This window comes from Trichomycterus rosablanca, chromosome 1 (assembly GCF_030014385.1).
Source record: "Trichomycterus rosablanca isolate fTriRos1 chromosome 1, fTriRos1.hap1, whole genome shotgun sequence".
In the NCBI taxonomy this organism is placed as follows: Eukaryota; Metazoa; Chordata; class Actinopteri; order Siluriformes; family Trichomycteridae; genus Trichomycterus; species Trichomycterus rosablanca.
In genome coordinates, this window is record NC_085988.1 from 53706547 (window position 1) to 53727138 (window position 20592).

Consider the following 20592-nt stretch of genomic DNA (forward strand, 5'->3'; position numbering starts at 1 on the left):
GTGTTGAGTTATTTTCAGAAGACAGTAAATCTACACTGCTATCCAAGCTGTACACTGACTACTCTAAGTTATATCCAAGTTTCAAAAGATATAATGAAATATTTGCAGAAATGTGAGGGGTGTACTCACTTTTGTGATACACTGTACCTCTAACAAAATAATGATGCATGTTATGAACAATTAAACACACCTGTTAAAAATGAGCAACATCTTATAATTTTGACACAGACAGCACTGCTAGTGTTGTAAAGCATTGGAAATGTTGTTTTGTTCAGTAGTGGTAATTAGTTTAAAAGCTCAGAGAACCACGGTGCTATTTACAATATGGATAATCCATGGATTAGCATTGTTTCCAATAACAAAACACAAATACTTATTAGTGTGTGAGTGGGATGTCTTACATTTATTTACACAATTGTCAGTCTTTATATTGTACATGTTGTTGTGGAAACACACTATGCTACTAAATATCACAGTAAACCATTATATCACAAACAATAATAGTGGTGCATAATGAAATATATCCTAAACCACTAAACCACCCTCCAGTTGTCTACATTAAAGTTATTCGTGCTTTGGAACCACTCTAGTGTTTAGAGTTTTTTTAACGTTCTCACTTTCCTTAAAATCTAAACTCTGTGTTTTAATAAATATAGTCATGTTGGGTAAAATTGTATCCAAACAGTTAGCCACAAAGAATATCAGAGAGATTTTAATTAAAAAATATACCTTAATGGTATACAGAAAAAGAGAAACGTCAAGTAACGAGAGAAGTCAAATAAGAATAAAGAAAACTAAGTTAAAGTACAAGAATAAAAGTAAAAATAAGTGCAAGAGAAATGATCTTAATGACATTTGAAGGTATGAGATCTATGACTGGTTGCAAAGGGAGAGATAATAGACCTATTAGACTTAATAGTTTTAATGGTGATGTGGAACTGGCAGGGGCACTTAACTGCTTTTATTTGAGATTTGAACAGTCTTACTTTCTTTAGATGAAGACAGTGTCTTTAGACAGAAAGTTTTGAATGCTCTGATTTATTCAGTGTAAAAACATGCTTAAAACAAATTAAACAAGAGTCCTGGACCAAATAATATGTAGGTGAACTTTTCAATGCATGTGCGGAGCAGCTAAGTGATACATTTTCATCAAATTTTAAAGGGTTTTAGAGCAAGGATAAATTCCTATGCATTTGGGAAACTCATCAAAAAGTAACTGAAATCTGAAACGTGTTTTTTTGAGGCAAAACCCAAAATTGCAGAAGAACTGTGGAATGTAGTCTAATCATCCTGGACTGGAATACCTGGTCAGAGGTGCCAGAAGTTGGTCGACTCCATGCAACGGAAACAATTGTTATGCCACTGAATATTAGTTCAGTAATTTAAAGTAAAGTGAAACCTCAAACATTTTTTTATGTTATAGATAAATTTTTTTAGTTTTTAAAGAAAAATGCTGCCACTGCTATTTTTTTGAACAGCCTAATATTAATTTTTCTTAACTTTCTGTAAAGGATGAACACAAACTGGCTACATTTAGTTAATGTTTTGATTTAGAATTGAAAGTGTAGTATTTTCAGTGCGTTTGCATTTATGGAAATAAAAGTTATTATAATGATTTTGTGCTTTATTCACTTTTTTAAAGTCACTGCTATTTTTTTGAACACTACTGTACATGCTTGCGTCATACGTAACCTGGTGTCGCGATCTTGTCACCATGACTACCATTACCTCAGTTTGGAGCAACTCCATTGTGTCAGGAAATGCCAATCAGTCATAGTAGTAATCAGGATAAATTAGCAACTAAAGAATTAGGGCCACCCAGACCAAATTTAAACATCAAGCAAGTATCTACAAAGGGGGGAAAATCATATGTTACAAGTAAATTATGTAAGTAAGTAAGTAATATAATTTTTAAATTGTGAATTGTGTATTGTACTTATTGTAGATTTATTCTGGATCTGCTGCACCTAAAATAAAATGCTATCTGATGAAGACTGGATTAAATTGTTAGTGTGAAGGCTTTACTTAATTTTATGATTAATGGTAAAGCTGGTCTCTCTCCATGTTCAAAGTTATTTGTGAGGGCAAACTGACAGATGACTTAAGATGTTAATTATTTAAGCTTTAATTTACCCATTGAACAAGTCACCTTGGCCATCATCGCAACAATTGCCCTCCCTGAGAGATCTGGCACGAGCCGCCACTGCTGCTGAGCCTTTTTTATTGAGATCTTGAAGGTCGTAAAACCCATGCAAGATTTTTGTTTCTGGATTTTTCATCTGCCTTCAACACAATTAAACCTCAAATTTTATTAAGTGAACTTTTAACACAATTTAATGTTGACCACAGCAGGTTAGGGTTAATGGCATTTTTTTTTTCTTCCGCTGGCTCACCACATGATTGTGTTTTGACTCCCCTGCTGTATATTCTTTACTCAAACAACTGCATAAGTCGATATCAAAACAAATTAGTCTGCTGCAGGATGAGGGAAATGAACATGGCCCAATTGTTAAGAAATTTGTGCACTGGTGTACAGACATGAAATGACTTCTAAAAAGTGTCCCAGTCACCTTTATTGATTATTGGTATGGCAACTAAATTTGTTGACACAATATCTTATTACAAAAAGGCAGCAAAGACTGCACTTCTTGAGGACGTTAAACATGTTCAGTGTGGATAGAAAGATTATGAGCTCGAAATGTATTACATTTATTTTAACGTTTTCAATGACTGCTTGGGTTGGGAACCAAATGTCCAGAATAAGAATCATATTTTAAGGTGGCTAACAAAAAAACAGCATAGGTCAAACTCCCTTAAATGATACATTTATTGGTCAGGCCATCTGGAAAGCAGGACAAATACTCTAGATCAGTCACTCAACTTTGAGTTTCAGCTTCTCCCTTCTGGACATTGATTTAGGCTCCCAATGGTGAAAAGAAATAGATGGAAGAATTATATCATACCCAGTGCTATAGGATTATTAAAACTTGTATTTGTATCTATGTATTTGATGTATATGAGCTGTATTGAGATTTTGAAGATGTTGCTGAATGTTATTTTTATGTTGTATAATTAGTATGCCTGGCTTCAAAACAAATGTCCTTATTGGGGTATAATAAACTGAACTAAACTAAACTGAACTAAAAGTACTGACTAAAGCTTCCGTTTAACAGTTTTTACTTAAGATGGATTTAGGACCAAAACTAAAACTTTTATCTCAGTGAGGATGTAGGGCTGGTCTTGCTGCTAGGTATGACACATTCTTTTAATGGTTGTCAACCACCCTCGCACCCAACACACACAAACAAAAGCATTCTTGATTATAAGCTTATTTTACCCTAATCATTTTATTTACAGGTTTATTTAACATGCTGGTAATGTTTGTACCTAATTTATTTGATAGTGACTGGAGAAAAATGGCTTTGCTCTTTTCAGTTACTGTGATTGCTGCAAGATGTGAATATCCAGTGCAAACAAAATAAACTGTGACACGATATGAGGTTCTATAAGTGTTGGAATTGTTTGCATGATCACTCTGCTGATGGAAGGTCGTGACAGACCCAAGTCATTGCTGCTTCACTGTTGCATTTTTCCATTTGCCAAATATTTTAAAGTTATGTTGACTTTCATTCTTGGTATTATGGCATTTTTGCGCTGGTTAGGAGATGTGAGTGCATTTCAGCTCAACCACACAAATTATTCTTGCACTAATCTGTAGCATTTTATAAACTCACTGTTATTTAGTGCTTGAAGCACATTTCTTCCATTTCGTTATCTTTCCATTATTTTATTCTCTGCTAAAGAAACTCCTAAGCCTCTTAAAAGTCCTCTTTCTAACTTCTAAATGTCTTTTAAGGGTTAAGATGCTTTATGAATAACTATCTTTACTGGGATTTACTCTTAACTTTAAGTTTTTTCCTAGAATTTCATTAATAGAAGCAACTATTTGCACTAGGAATCTTTATGAATACGGCCACATTAAAAGCTGAAACTCTTAAGTGCATGCTCATTGAGTTAGGCTGTAGAAAGTTTGCAGTGCACTTCCTCTGCAAAGGGCTTTACCTTGCTCGTTATTAGGGGCACAGCAAAAAGCCATCAAGGCCATCACAGAGGCGCCTGAAAGGCCTCTAGATTGTTGTGGATCAGGAGGGCAAATTTAAAAGTTGTTCAGCCAAGACATTAAAAGTCATTTATTTTGTCAGCTAAATAAAAGCTCAACAGATTTTTGTTTTGTGTACATTTTACAAAATGTCCCAATTTTCCAGAAATGGGTTTGAATTTGCTACCGTCACATTTGGCTGTTACTGCATTTTTGGCCCAGTGAAGGATTTCAGATCATTAAAACATGTTTTGTAAAACTTGTTGTATACAAATGTATACAACATTTAAATAACACTTAGTAAAATAGTAAGTGAATACCTAATCACCCAGTTCATCAAATTCAATTATTTATTTTTTAATTAGTAATGCATTAGTTATTAGACAGGGGTTGGTTTGATTTCAGCCAGCCCTATAGAATATACACCTTATGGACAAATGTATTGAAACACAACTAAAGGGACTAAATAAACCATCAACCATCAACAGGTATTTCATATAGTCCCATTACCACAGATGTACAAAATCACCTAGCCATGCAGTCTGCTTTTACAAACATTTGTAAAAGAATTAATTCAAGTGAGGTACTGTAAAAGGATGCCATTGTTGCAACAAGTTTGTGAAATGTCTTCTCTCCTAAATATTCTATAATCAGCTATGAGTAGTATTACTAAAAAGCGAGCAGGAACCAGAGCAACTCAGCCACAAAGTGGCAGACCACATACAGGTACAGAGCAGGGTCGCTGAGTACTGAGGCATATAGTGCATAAAAGTCCCCAACTCTCTGCTAACTCAATAACTGCAGAGTTCCAAATTTCCTCTAGCATTAACATCAGTACAAAAACTGTGCATCAGTAAATTTATGGCATGGGTTTCCATGGCCAAGCAGATGCATGCAAACCTTAAAACACAAAGCACAATGCCAAGCATCAGGTGGAGTGGTGTAAACCATGCCACCACCGGACTCTGGAGCAGTGGAAACATTCTCTGGAGTGACGAATCACACTTCTCTATCTGGCAATCTGGGGTTGGTGAATGCCAAAAGAACTTTACCAACTGTAAAGTTTGGTGAAGAAGATGTAATGTAAAGGAGTCTCAATAATCTTGTCCATATAGTGTACATCACACTCATCTTTAACCCTCCAAGCAAAGTGAACATCTCACTCATCTTCATCACCTAACCTTACAAGTTTGGTAAAGAAGATGTAATGTAAAGGATTCTCAATACTCTTGTCCATATAGTGTACATCGCACTCATCTTTAACCTTCCAATCAAAGTGAACATCTCACTCATCTTCATCACCTAACCTTACAAGCAGTCACCATAAAGCCTCTGAAATGAACATTATACCAAAATCTGAGGAAAATTTAAAAATTGCTGAGAAAATAGGGCTCACCAACAACTAATAAAGATGTGTAATTAAATTATGCAGCAGAACAACAATCTAAGTTTAACAGATAGCCAAACGTGAAACAAGTAGATCATGTCCTAGCAGTCTGTTTTTAAGCAGTCAGAGTTGAACAGCAGCCCAACCCTCCATTTGCTCAAACAAGGGTAAAAGGGGATACGAATCATTGCCCCCTGGGATTCTCTCGCCTCCTGTCCACAGCTGTGTGGAACCAAAACCACTGCCAGACAACCAACTACACGATCCACCAATTAACTGACACTCTCCAGTGCTTCTCTCCAAAGGATAAGCTAAAAAAGAGAGGGTGAGAGAAAACCAACAAATAAATGAGTCCAGACTGGGAAATGACTCAGAAGAGGTTCAGATGTTTCAAATCAGGAAGAAAATCACATCTCAGTAATGGCTTCCAAGACGTTGAATTGAGTGTAGGGTAAACAAAGAGATACAGAGTGCAAAGCATGAAGAGATCTCTTAAAAAGTTAAGCAAGGTGGTAATGCACATCAGATGATTTATTTATCAAATGAGAAAAAACTCACTGGGGGTTTCCTTAAATAACTCTGAAAACAGGTGAGAGTGTTAGTGCTGATTAGCACTACAGCTTTTGCAATTTGTAGTTTACTTTGAACCACGATCTGCGCTTCATGTGATTGGCTGCGTCCAAAATCGCATACTTCCATACTGAACAGTACGTGAAAGCAGTAAGTGAGAGTGGTTAGTATGTCTGAATATGTAGTATACATTAAACAGTATGCGAAAAGACCTACTGCCTGGGCAGCCATTTTTGAGCATGCAAACGATGCACACTTATGCCCCGATGATCTATCCCATAATTCAACTAGAGCTGCAAAGGCGTTCGTAGCGAAAAAGAAAGATGGAGGAAAGTGAAGTAAGACAAACATTAAACATATTATAATTAAGTGCAACCCTGAATAACGTTATGGGTTGTGACTCTGACCAGAATGGAGCATTGATAAAACAATCAAGGAATGAATGAATCAATGTTTTGTTTAATGACATGAAATTTAGTGTAATAATTATGTCACTTTTTCCAACATGCATGAGGCCTCATATTTTCATATTAATAGGTGGTTTACACCTAATCATATTATTTAAGCTTATGTATACAAATAAATTTGGACAAATTTACAACTAGGTTTAAAACAAACCTGCCATGCTGTTAATAGTCGGGGTGAACTATGTGTTCTGTGTCTTTGCTGACCCTTTGCTGTGCTTTGACCCTTACTTCCAGTAAAGTAGGGTATATGTGTATAAAAGAATTTAACAGTACACATCTACAGTATTTGTATATATAACAATATAGGCATTCTATATATTGATTATAACTTTGCTATGCAATCACTGTCCGCTTTATTACATACACCCACCTTGTAAATACACTACTGGCCATTTGTAAAGACATACCTACCACATAAAAAAAAAAACTGGGACATTTTGTAAAATGCAATAAAACAAAACATCTTGTGATTTGTTCACTTAAACCTTTAACTGACAATAGTACAATAAAATGGTTTCCATTGTTTTTACTGACCAATTTAATTGTATTTAGTACAGAAATCTTAAAAATCTTGAAAGAATCAGGTTTACTGCTATTAAATTAGCCTTCCTATTAATCACACTTTTTAATCAGATACTCCAGACAATCCAATGACAATCCAATTGGATCAATGAGAGGAGTGTTGGCCTAGAAAACATTACATCATCTTTACATAGAATTAATGTATGGCTTTCTCTTTGTGTAATAAATGTGCACTTAAACCATGGTTTACAGCCAAATTAAGAAAACTTCGTCAAGCAAAGGAGGATGCCTACAGAAGTGGGGACAGATCCCTGTACACACAGGCCAGGAACATGCTGAACAAAGAGATCAGAGTCGCCAAAAACAGCTACACTCAAAAGCTGAAAAACAGGTTTTCAGCCAACGACTCTACATCAGTATGGAGAGGCCTGCAAGAGATAACCAACTACAGGAGATCACCCAACCCCATTGAGGCAAACAAAGACCTGGCTGATGACCTTAATGTTTTCTATTGTAGGTTTGATAAGGAAACATTCACACCCACCCTTCACCCCTGCACATCAACAGCCCATATCACACCTTCAGCTATCACCACACATTCTTCCATGGATACACAATCTGCATTACAAATAGGTGAGATGGACGTGAGACGACTCTTCCAAAGACAAAAAACCAGGAAGGCACCAGGCCCAGATGGAGTCTCACCGTCATGTCTCAAAGCCTGTGCGGACCAACTGGCTCCTATTTTTACAAAGATCTTCAACGAGTCACTGGAGCTGTGTGAAGTCCCATCCTGCTTCAAACGCTCCACCATCATTCCAATCCCCAAGAAACCCTCCATCACAGGACTTAATGACTACAGACCGGTTGCCTTAACATCTGTGGTCATGAAATCCTTCGAACGACTGGTTATGACACATCTGAAGAACATCACTGGCCCCCTGCTGGACCCTCTGCAGTTTGCCTACCGGGCAAACAGGTCGGTGGATGATGCAGTCAACATGGGATTGCACTACATCTTAGAACATCTGGACAGCCCACGGACTTATGTAAGAATCCTTTTTGTGGATTTTACTTCTGCATTTAACACCATCATACCAGAACTCCTTGACTTCAAACTGTCTCAGCTCAGTGTGTCCCCCGCCATCTGTCAGTGGATCACCAGCTTTCTGACAGACCGGACACAACAGGTGAGGCTGGGGGATATTACCTCTGACATAAGAACAGTCAGCACAGGGCTGTGTCCTCTCTCCACTGCTATTTTCTCTCTACTCTAATGACTGTACCTCTACAGACCCAACAGTGAAACTTCTAAAGTTTGCAGACGACACTACGATCATTGGACTAATCCAGGATGGAGATGAGTCTGCATATCGGCAGGAGACTGATCGGCTGGTGCTCTGGTGCAGTCAGAACAACCTAGAGCTGAACACACTAAAGACTGTAGAGATGACAGTGGATTTTAAAAGGAAACCTTCGACACTGCTCCCCATCACCATATTCAACAGCACTGTGTCTACCGTGGAGACCTTCAGGTTCTTGGGAACTACTATTTCCAATGACCTAAAGTGGGAGGCCAACACCAACTCCATCCTCAAAAAGGCCCAGCAAAGGATGTACTTTCTGCGTCAACTGAGGAAACACGGTCTGCCACAGGAGCTGTTGAAACAGTTCTACACCGCAGTCATTGAATCTGTCCTGTGCACATCCATCACAGTGTGGTTCGGTTCAGCCACAAAACAGGACAGATGCAGATTGCAAAGAGTGGTGGATAGAGCAGCAAAAATCATCGGTGCTCCTTTGCCTACCCTCCAGGACTTATACACAACAAGGACAAGAAACCGGGCAGAAAAAATTATCACAGACTCTGCACACCCTGGACACGAACTCTTTAACCTCCTACCCTCTGGCAGGCGCTACAGAGCCCTGAACACTAAATCAAACAGACACTGTAACAGTTTCTTTCCAAATGCCATCAAACTCATTAATAACAAAAACTGAACTACTGTTTACTGTTGTTTACATGCCACACTGCACTTTATACATGCTGTATAATACCGTAACTGCATCTTACCTTACTCAACTATTTATCTTACACTATTTTTATATTTTCTGTACATATGCAAATTCTGCTGAACATGTAAATTTGTACATTGTCTACATAGTCTTGTATGTATATTGTATTGTTTGTAAATTGTAGAGAGTCTACATAGTCTTGTATGTATATTGTATTGTTTGTAAATTGTAGAGAGTCTACATAGTCTTGTCTGTATATTGTATTGTTTGTAAATTGTAAAGAGTCTACATAGTCTTGTCTGTATATTGTATTGTTGTAAATTGTAGAGAGCTAACAACAGCCGGAAACAAATTCCTTGTGTGTGTAAACATACTTGGCGAATAAAGCTGATTCTGATTCTGATTATATGAGCACAGAATACTGTTTTTATCTAAGACGTGCTTGTTGGCCGAAAACCGTTTAATGCCGTTAACTTTGTATTCCTAGTTGGCTTTTGTCCCAACTTTTTTAGTGTGTTGTTTACAAAATATGAGCAGGTTGGTTACCAAATTATAGAATCTTGTTATTATGCCATTTTACAAAATGTCCCTAATGGGGTTCATATCATAAATGGAGGCTACCCAGATGCTAACACTGTCACCTTCCTATATATATATTATTAAAACATTACTAAAAACATACCTCCAAAGGACCCTAGCAATGACACTAGTATAGTAGTGTGTGCTGTCTTGGTATAAGCAGTACAGCTTGGGCTTTATATTTCCTACTGGCCTCTTTATTAGGTACACAAAACTGTTTTAACACATATTGCTATTGTCATTTCAGTGCAAAGAATAGTGCACTCATATCTGGGCAGGTAATAGGCTGGTTACAACGTTTATACAAAGTTGGGGCATTTAGGACAATGCAGTAAAAAAAAAAAAGTAATTAGTTTTTTTTTCTTTTTAACTGACAAAAGTAAATGAAAAGATTTCCAGTGCTTTAATTTCCAACTTATTTGTACTACCAGAAAAAAATGCAAGTAAAAAGAAAACACATTCTAAAATAAGTTGGGACGGTAGACCATTTTGAAATTCTTCACACAATCTCTATTGGGGACAGGTCTGGACTGCAGGTAGGCCAGTCCAGTACCCAGACCCTCTTTTTTCTGCAGCCATGCATTTGTAATGTGTGCAGCATGTGGTTTTGCATTGTCTTGTTGAAAAATGCATGGACGTCCTTAAAAAAGATGTCGTCTTGAAGGCAGCATATGTTGTTCTAAAATGTCAATGTACTTTTCTGCATTAATGCTGAACTCCGTATTGTTGTGCTTGACTAACGTTTGCCAAACGAATCCCTTGTCCATGTGGTTATATCAGCAATTGATGAATTATGTTTTTTGATGCAGTGCTGCCTGAGAGATGTTCAGCATAGGTGTTCAGCAAGGGCTTGCACCCTTGCCATTTACACACTAAAATTCTTTCAGATTTGTTGACTCAATAAACAATATTACACACTATTGACGGAGATCTTCCAAACTTTCTTTGAGAATAATTTTCTCACACATTTGTTGACAAACTGGTGATTGCTTCTTAAAGATTCAGTAATAGATGTATATTAACAAATAAAAAAAAATGACAAAACAAAATATAAAAAATAGCAGTTCATCCTGTCTGTAATGAAATGTCAAAGTAAATGGACACTGCATTTTTTTATTTGCATTTACTGTCCCATCTTTTTCAGATTTATATATAATATTGTGAAAAGATTTAAAGAATCTGAAAAAAGGGAAGAACAGTAAATACTACTAAATGTGTGTGACCTTTGAGCCCTCAGACAACATTGTATGAGAAACCATCATGCTACTGTGATAAATATAGCCACATTGGGCTCGGGAGTAATTCAAAAAACTGTTTTAATTTAACACAGTCTACCACTGCATTAAGAAATGCAACCTGAAACCCTTTTGCACAAAAAGAAAGCCAGAAGTCAATTCTGTGCCAAAACACCACCAAGTTTTCTAGACCCAAGCTCATCTTAGATGGATTGAAAGGCAGTGGAAATGTGTTCTCTGGTCAGTTGAGTTTAAGTTTCAACTTGTTTTCTGAAAAAAAGGTGACTGAGTTCCTCCTGATAAAGAAATTAGTGAAAGCTGCAAAAAAGCAAACAGATGTAATGGTATAGGGGTGCATCAATGTGGGTGGACGCTGGCGCATTTGGCTGCCGCTACAGTTACCGTATTTTATTGTATTTTTATCGTTTTTTTCTTTCATTTTCATCTTTTTACACACTCCTGTGACTCTATTTCTTTTTATGTTACTTTTGATACTTTTATTTGTTCTTTTGATACTTTTTGTTCTTTCTACTGTGCATCGCGTCTGCGGCTGGTGGCGAACGGTGGATGAGTTTTCCTGGAATCGGCACAATGTTGAACTATTCCGTTGACCAGCTGATGAAGTTCAACAATTGCACTACTCCATCGTGTATTCTAGTCATCAAACAGCTTGGACTCCTTCGCCGGCCTCGTTATATTCATAGGGGCTCCCGGAGAAAGCTTGTTTATTTTCGAAACGGTAACGCTATTCTGTCCTTCTGGTCATATGTGCGCACTGCCGCTCCGCAAACACGTCATCAGAGCGCTGCTGCCTTGCACACTAGTAGCGGTGTGGTCTCCATGACAACGCTGTCCACGGAGTGGGATGGGAAACGCGGAGTGGATTTTCATCTGCTTCGACCGATACCGAGATTCACTGCATCATCTAATCTCAAAATTGAACTGTTTAATGTACAATCATTAACAAACAAATCTCATTTTATACACGACCATATCCTGGACAAATATCTGGATTTAATGTGTCTCACAGAAACCTGGCATCAACCAGAGGTTCTTTCTGTTTTAAATGAGACGTGTCCTCCTGGCTATTGTTATCTTCAGAAAGCCCGGAGCACTGGTCGTGGTGGTGGCCTGGCTGTTATCTACCGGAGTGATTTGGATCTGTTTACTTTGCCTATACCCGAGCTGTCTTCTTTTGAATGTTTGGCATTCAGATGTAAACCCCCTTTCCCTGTGACAATTGTGCTCATTTATCGACCTCCTAAATATAACCATTCTTTCTTCTCTGAGATGTACAACCTTCTCTCATCATTCTGTACTTCTTCTGCCAACATTATAATACGAGGGGACTTTAACATTCATGTTGACACACCCTCCTGTTGCTCAGCAGTTGAATTTCTGCAAACAATTGACTGTTTTAATCTCAAGCAGCTTGTTAATGTCCCCATGCATACTAGGGGGCACACTCTTGATTTAGTTATTACTGGTTCCACCACTGTCAACAAACTATCTGTTTTTGATCTGGGTGTGTCCGATCATAAGGTGGTGTCTATGGATCTGCCATTTCTTGCACCTCTCCCTAGGCCCAAACGCCAAATTTGTTTTAGGAATTTGAAAAATATTAACCAAGAAACCATGACAGCTGATCTATGGCATCTTCTTCATTCAAATCCTCCTGGAAACTTTACATCAGTCAGTGATGCAGTGGATTTCTATAATAGAACACTAAGCAACATTTTGGATCTCCATGCCCCTGTTAAAACCAAGACAGTCACCTTCTCCTGCTCAGCCCCCTGGTTCACTAATGAACTACGGAAAATGAAGACAGCTGGGCGTGCCCTCGAGCGTTGCTACAAAGCTTCCGGTCTCACCGTCCACAAGTTGGCCTATCGGGAACATCAGAAGGCATACTCAAGGTCCCTTAGAGAGGCTCGCTCACAATTTTATTCAAGCGTCATTAACAACAGTCCAGGGAATTCTAAACAGTTATTCTCCACTATCAATCATCTCCTCAACCCACAGGTCCCCGCAATCACTACAGCTACAGAAAAGCGCTGTAATAACTTTATGACTTATTTCAAAACAAAAATTTACTCAATCCGCTCTGATCTCTCTAGTACCAACTCTCTACAAGTGCAGACTCTTTTTTTATACACAGGCAGAGGTTTCCCAGCCCCTTAACTGTTTCCCAGAAGTCTCACAACAACAGATTGAAGACATTATCAGGAAGATGAAATCCTCCACCTGTGCCCTGGACCCCTTTCCTACCGCTCTAGTAAAAGTGCACACCGTTACTATAAGTCCTCTGATTACAACTGTAGTAAATTACTCCCTCCAAGCTGGCTATGTTCCACCTTCTCTAAAAACTGCCATAATTAGACCACTTCTAAAAAAAACAGCACTTGATCCTGAAGTTTTGGCAAATTATAGGCCTATCTCCAATCTTCCTTTTCTCTCTAAGGTATTGGAAAAAGTAGTTGACACTTATCTCTAGGATCACCTTAAACACAACAACCTTTTTGAAAAATTTCAGTCTGGTTTCCGCTCTGCTCATAGCACAGAAACGGCCTTGGTTAAAGTTATCAATGACCTTCTGATGATGGCTGACGCTGGCTCACCTTCTCTGCTTGTCCTCCTTGATTTATCGGCAGCATTTGACACCATTGACCATGGTATGCTCTTACGCCGGTTATACCACACCATTGGACTCACTGATGCTGCTCTGGCTTGGTTTCAGTCCTATCTTACCGACAGAACAGAGTACATCTCTATTGGAAATGCAAGGTCCCAGTCATATGCTGTGACATGCGGCGTCCCCCAGGGGTCAGTCCTGGGCCCCGTCCTTTTCACCCTATACATGCTTCCCCTTGGCCAAATTATAAAGCGCTATGGAGTTTCATTTCACTGCTACGCTGATGATATACAACTTTACATGAAAATTGACACAAATTCCCTCCATTCTGCTGCTCCCACATCATCATCTTCATCAGCATCTCTTTCAATACTCTCTGCCTGCCTGAAGGAGATAAGTTTGTGGATGAAACACAACTTTCTTCAGCTAAATAGTGCAAAAACTGAAGTGATGTTGGTTGGCACCTCACTCCAGACCCAGTCATCCCCTATAACCAGTATTACACTGGCTGGTCATACTATTTCTCCCTCTTCAACTGTTATCAATCTTGGCATAAAACTTGACCCTCAACTCACTTTTGAAGCCAATATTAAACATCTATGCAAGACCTCCTTTCATCATCTCAGAAACATTGCCAAACTTCGTCCTACCATCACCGTCTCAGATGCTGAAAAGCTGGTTCACGCTTTTGTTTCCTCCAGGCTGGATTACTGCAATGCACTTCTCATCGGGATTTCTACCAAGAGTCTCCAGAGAATACAATATATCCAGAATAGTGCTGCACGGATCCTGCTGAGAGTACGGAAACACGAGCACATTACACCTATCCTTCATTCACTCCACTGGCTCCCTGTCTCTGCAAGGATAGAATATAAAATTTCTCTCCTTACATATCAGTGCATCTATGGAAATGCACCGCCCTACATGAAAGAACTTCTTACCCCTAAAATGTCATCGCGATCGCTCCGTTCTGCAAAATCAAATCTTCTCCACATTCCCAGAACTAAACTAAGTACCATGGGTGATCGGGCTTTCTGTTCTGCTGCTCCTCGTCTATGGAATGCCCTTCCCAACCATCTGAGGGCACCACAGACGATTGAGAGTTTTAAAAAGGGTCTAAAAACGTTTATTTTTAACAGATGTTATGACTGTTAGATAACCGCTGATTTTATGATGTATGTCTCATAATGCTATGTTTATATTTGTTTTTATATTTCATTTTTTTTTCTGTAGCACTTTGAGATTTGTTTTCAAATGTAAAGTGCGTTACAAATAAAATGTATTATTATTATTATCAATGTCCATGGCATAGGTGACTTACATATGTGTGAAGGTACCACTGATTATAAGGCATTTATTTTAAAGAGCTGTGTTGCTATCAAGTCAGTGTCTTTTCCAGGGAAATCCATAGTTATTTCAGCAAGATTCTGTATACTCTACAACAGTGTGGCTTCTTAGACACAGTGTGTGTGCTTGACTGGCCTGCCTTCAGTCCAGATCTGCCACCAACTGAGAATGTATGGTGCATCATAAAGATGAGAATCAGACAACAGTGACCACTGACTGTTGAGCAGCTAAAGTTTCATATCAAGCAAGAAGAACAAGAAGAGCAATTCCACTTGCAAATGCCTTTGTCTCAACTGCTTTGAGTGTGTTGCAGGCATTGAATCCCACATGTGTTTAAATTTACAAAATACAATGAAGTCAACACATTGTGAAGACATTGGAAATCTTTTCTTTCTACTTTTGCAAGTTAAATACTCAAGAGAGTTAACAAATGACAGATTTTTTTTATTGCATTTAACAATATCCTAATTTCTCTGGAAATGGAGTTCGTAGATAAACAGACATTTGAACTGATCTACTGCTTTTAAGTAGGCATTTACAGATAAGGAAATGTAAATAAGTGCTTCTTCATACAAACTGTATGAATTTAGGAGGTGCCATTTCAGTTTTGTTTAATACATTTCAAAACAAATGCAATTTCCTTACAAGAAAATAAAAAGAAATAAAACCACTGAAAACAAAGGTGTTTAAAGTAATTACATTACATCATCTAGGTACAATGATCAGCTTGTGACAACTACTAATAATTTCAGAATACACTAGAGGCACTTCCAGCATATCTGGTTATAGTTGAGCTATAGGATATTAGGTTAATTACAAAACAGTATAAATAAATAATGCAAAAATTGCTATTTTAATTTAGTCTATGCCCTGTACAGCACTGATTTTTGTACAAAATGAAACAATAACCAGCAATAAAATGAATATTTAATTTAAAGAATACTGGTAATTTTACAGCTCCCCTTAGAATATGTATTGCTACATGTCTTAAGTGCAACATACTAGTTAGAAGTGAGGTGTCCACTATTTTTTATAAAATTACATGTTCAGAGATGCAACAAGCTTGTGTTTTTTCATGAAAGTGTGTCCAAGAACCATCACTATCAGATGCATATAATGTAAGATTGAACTGAAAATATTACAGAAAACCATTCATAGGAATAAGAATAAAATACAATTAAGAATGGCAGTGAAAGAAGAACAATGACAGTAAGAAAAGAATCATTTTGTGTTTTAACAATCACATGATCAATATAAAAAGTCATTCCTACTTAAGTAGATTGCTGTGTCTGGAATGCCATAAGATTATCACATACAGGTCAAGCACATGTGATTGTTTACCCTGATTTCTTGAATAAACAAGCTATATACATCATACTTCTGCCCATGGTTTTACAGTGGAAAAATTTTATGTACACTGTGTGAAATGTGCACTTAAAACACTCAAGTTCAGATAGAAATTTGCTAGTAAATGAGTATGGAGTAACACAAATAATATCAAAATTACATCACATAAAAAGCATTAATTTCCTGACTTACACAAAACCCAAGGAGAGGAAGGATTGTCATTCATTATGAAATTCATTGGGAAATCAGTTACATTTAGACATAGACACAACACTATCTAGGCCTTGCTTTTATGCACACAAGAGTGGTTTAGTGGTCTAACACTTCTATTAATAATTTGGATGGGTTTAAACCAATTTTTTCATGATCTTAGTCATTCTTTTCGAAACCTGAAATAACAGCACCTCTGTTGACATGGGTGTACACAGAGTGGTATATAACAGTTGCTGTTGAAGTTGTATTTTCTAAATTCAAAATTGTGCATTTATTAAAGTCTCATGACATCCAGTTTTTTAGTCTTCTGACACACACAGACAAAACAAACAACTCAACTGCAAATCTGATAAGGGCTTATTAACAGAATTCATGGAATTAAAACAGGAATAAGATATTTGTTCTTCTCTAGGAATTAACATAAACCTTTCTGTCCTACATTCTATTATAAAATTTGCAAACCCCATTTATGGAAAAGTTGCAAAATTTGGTAGAATAAAAACGAGAATCTGTGATTTGTTAAATATAGGTTCCATGTAAGTTACAAAAGTACAAAGAAAAGGCCAGTCAAACACATGCAATCTTTGTCTACAAAGCTACTACGTTGTAGCACATGAATGAGACCAGTTAAGCACACATGATCTGTGTCTAAAAAGTCACAACATTGGTGCAGGTGAATGTGGCCTGGCATAGGTCTTGCACCTTTCATTGAAAAGTATGGATGGTACGTTTCGTCTTCTGCACAGAGAACTCACCATTCACTTTCCACAAAAACAAGCTAAACATGGATGTGCTTCCACTGTCTTTTGGCCCATCTAAGATGAGCTTGGAGAACTTGGTAGAGTGTCTGCATAGGAAATAATTTATGGCTTTTGCTTTGTGTAATAGAGATTCAGGTTGCATTGCTTGATGCAACGGTGGACTGTGTAAAGTGACACGACCACAGTTTCTCATGCAATGTTGTCTGAGGCATGCACATTCAATTGTGGTTTCCGGATTTTAGCTACACAGACTGAGATTTTTACAAAATGATGTATATAATTAAATAAGAAGACCAAAATAATTAGCATATTTGCACTAAGATATATTTTTCATGAAATAATTGACAATTCTCTTACAAGGTTTCGCACAACATGGTGAGCCATGATCTTTAGCTGTCACCAATTTGCTAATTCTGGAATAAATAACTTTATTCAAAACTTGAATATTCTCAAATAACAGATATAACAGATTCTCTTTTACTGCATTTTACAAAATGTCCCAATTTTCCCAAAAGTTAAGTCACTGACCCAGCTAAACAGTCTGAAAGGGGACATGTTTTTTTAAGTATCAAGGGACTCCAGGCGAGTATACTATAAAGTAGATTTGGGATGGCATGGGTGACTTGCATATGTGTGAAGGTAGCATTGATGCAGAGGCATTTATTGGGATTTTAAAAGGGACACATTCTGCCATCAAGGCAACATCTTTTTCTGAAAATAGCATTATTATTTCAGCAAGGCAATGCCAGACAATGACATTCTGTATCTGCCACAACAGCATGGCTTTGTAGACACATAATGCATGTGCTTGGTTGGCCTGCCTGCAGTCCAGATCTGTGTCCTATTAAAAATGTGTGGTGCAGCATGAAGAGGAGTATCATTCAATGGCGACCTCAGAGAATTAACAAATCATGGATTTTTTTCTGCACATTACACAATGTGCCAACTTTTTCCAGAAATGGGGTTTGTATTAAAATTACTTGGAAGATCTGAAACATTTAAATGCAACAAATGAGCAAAAACAGAAGAAAATAAGTGGAGCAAATACTCACAATATTCTATAAATATTGCTAGCTGATGATTTTAAAACCTGAGTTATGCTACAATTTAGGGTGGAGCTTTTTAAATAATGATGCATAAAGATGTTGGACTGCCGAACATCCAGTTCACCTAGTCTCCGTTTTACTTAGGTCCAATTTAATTTCTGAATACAGAGGTTTTAGGTGCCATCTGATCAGGTTTAAAAAAGGTTTTATCTTTTAATACCTATTAACAAAAACTGCTTCCCTCTGCTGCTCACAACAGTGCTGCTTTTGTGGTAAATTATACTGAGAAACTGTTTACTTGCATGGATCGCTATGCCATATCTAATGTAATAAGAATGATGAGCTGCTCACATGACTGTGTGTATGACTACAGTGCCTTTAGGTTATAGCTGCTACTTGAATGGATGAAGTATGATTGGCCTTTCTTGTTTAGGATGGGTGCATGGCTGCAAGTCATCTTTGCTTTAATTTTAGCCTCAAAATATGGCATGTCTTTTTTTTATTTCCAAAACTAGTTAGAGGTTTGTTTTGGTGGAACTGCATTAAAAGTATGGATAAATAGAAACTATTTTAGCATGCTGACACACTATAACAGAGATTTGTGTGTGTATGCAATACATACAGGTATCAGCACTGCTTTACCTATGATTATAATTAAGGGAGACTGAACATGAGCTTAACTATTAACATAAACTTAAAAGATCTACAATATATCCTTTGATGATTAAGCAAGAGAGAAAAGATGGAATGGATGCATGACTTACTAAATAACCTTGCAAAAATGTATTTGTCTTTGATAAACTACCTAGTATATATATACACACTGACAGAATAATAATTTAAAGAAAATAATAATAATATTAATAATAATAATAATGTTATACCAAGTAAATTACTACTGTACCTGTGAGAGTAAGGTATCTTATTTGACATGCAGAGGGCTGTAAATGCATAATATCTGACTCCACATAAAAAAGTGGCAAACAAAATAAATCACAGATATTTTAGAATAATATTAAAAGGGTTACATTAGAAAGCATATTTTTAAATGCAGATTATTGTGTTTTTGAGAGTTTAAGGAATGTGTACTCTTGTACACATTAGTGTGCACCTAAAGGGTCTGTTGGCATTATTGTGGATTTCTACACAGCATGTCTCTCTGATACCAGGCTTATCAGAAATGCTCATTGCATTAAATAGGAACACTCTCAACTGCAGGTCACCAAGACTCCTGTCATGCAAGTTAGGTGAAACTTCAGTGCTAAATTGTGGAAAGAGTGAAAAATGTTTCTGGTATTTACAAGTTAAGTAAAAAAGTAAGAATCCCATTTTATAACCCAGCTTGGCATTTATGGCCAACCTTCACCTTCTAAATTTGGCAAGTAAACCCTAGCCAAAGAAACTCAGATCCTTTCAACCCTGCTTTTATTAGGCACATGTTCTTCTGATGTATCTACAGTATTGTGTCTAAGTGAGGTGCTGGCAACTGTTTGTCATTAAACATATATGCCTTGTTAAAAAATAAAATCCAAAAACAATGTTCTTCACTAAAACAAAAGATAAAATTGTGTTTACTACATCTCCTCTACACTAATCTTTTAAAGTCTTATCTTATTCTTGCATTGATTCCCTTTAATTTTCTACAGTTGTGTGTCTTCATTTACAGTTTCAGGATATATTTTTACTGTTTATTGTCTTTAGTCTTTTAGTAATACCTCCCTTTATGCTTTATCTGTTTGCCATAACTCCTCTTTTTCTGCGTTGTGCTCCTGGACTGGCTTCTTAAACACTTTCTCTTCTTCCTCCTCATGGATGGCCATTATTGGCTGAGAGGGACTGCTGAAATATAATGACTCCTCCTCCTCTATCTCTTTTTGGGCCTCCTCAGAAATGACCTTCTTCCACATTTCATGATTCTCCAAAAGGTGCTGAGTTATCTGACAGAACACTCTTCGCCGCTTCTTGGGCACCAGTGTCTCTGCAAGACATACACAATTTATCTACATCATTTTAAATTACAAAATGTGCAAACTCCAATTCCAGAAAAGTTTAGTACATTTTGTTAAAAAAATTACATTTTGGCCATTTTGTAATATGCTTACAATTTGTAATAAAAATCTGTAATTCTTTGTTTCTTTGTTTTGATTGACATTTTTTTTTACTGTCAAAAGTACAAAGAATGTCTGTAACACTCAAAAAAGTTAGGACAGGGCAAAATATGTTGATAGAGTATTACAGGTACAGTGTTTTAACACATTCCACAATCAGCAGGTGATTTGGTTAAAGAGGAAGAAAATCATGGTTGGGTATAAATCTAAATAAAATTGCATTTTAAATATCCCAACTTTTCTGTAAATGGGGTTTGTAAAAG

The 20592-nt window shown here is 37.1% G+C and overlaps 1 protein-coding gene across 2 annotated transcripts in view; it reads right to left on the reverse strand.

The window, feature by feature from the left end:
• Positions 1-19289: 19289 nt before the first annotated feature.
• Positions 19290-20592, reverse strand: part of pde3a (phosphodiesterase 3A, cGMP-inhibited) — a 72422-nt gene continuing 71119 nt past the window's right edge. For both annotated transcript variants that reach the window (XM_063004157.1, XM_063004149.1), the window contains one exon: positions 19290-20199. In XM_063004157.1, the coding sequence (XP_062860227.1) occupies positions 19943-20199 (257 nt within the window). In that variant the 3' untranslated portion in view covers positions 19290-19942. The remainder of the gene's footprint in view (positions 20200-20592) is intronic.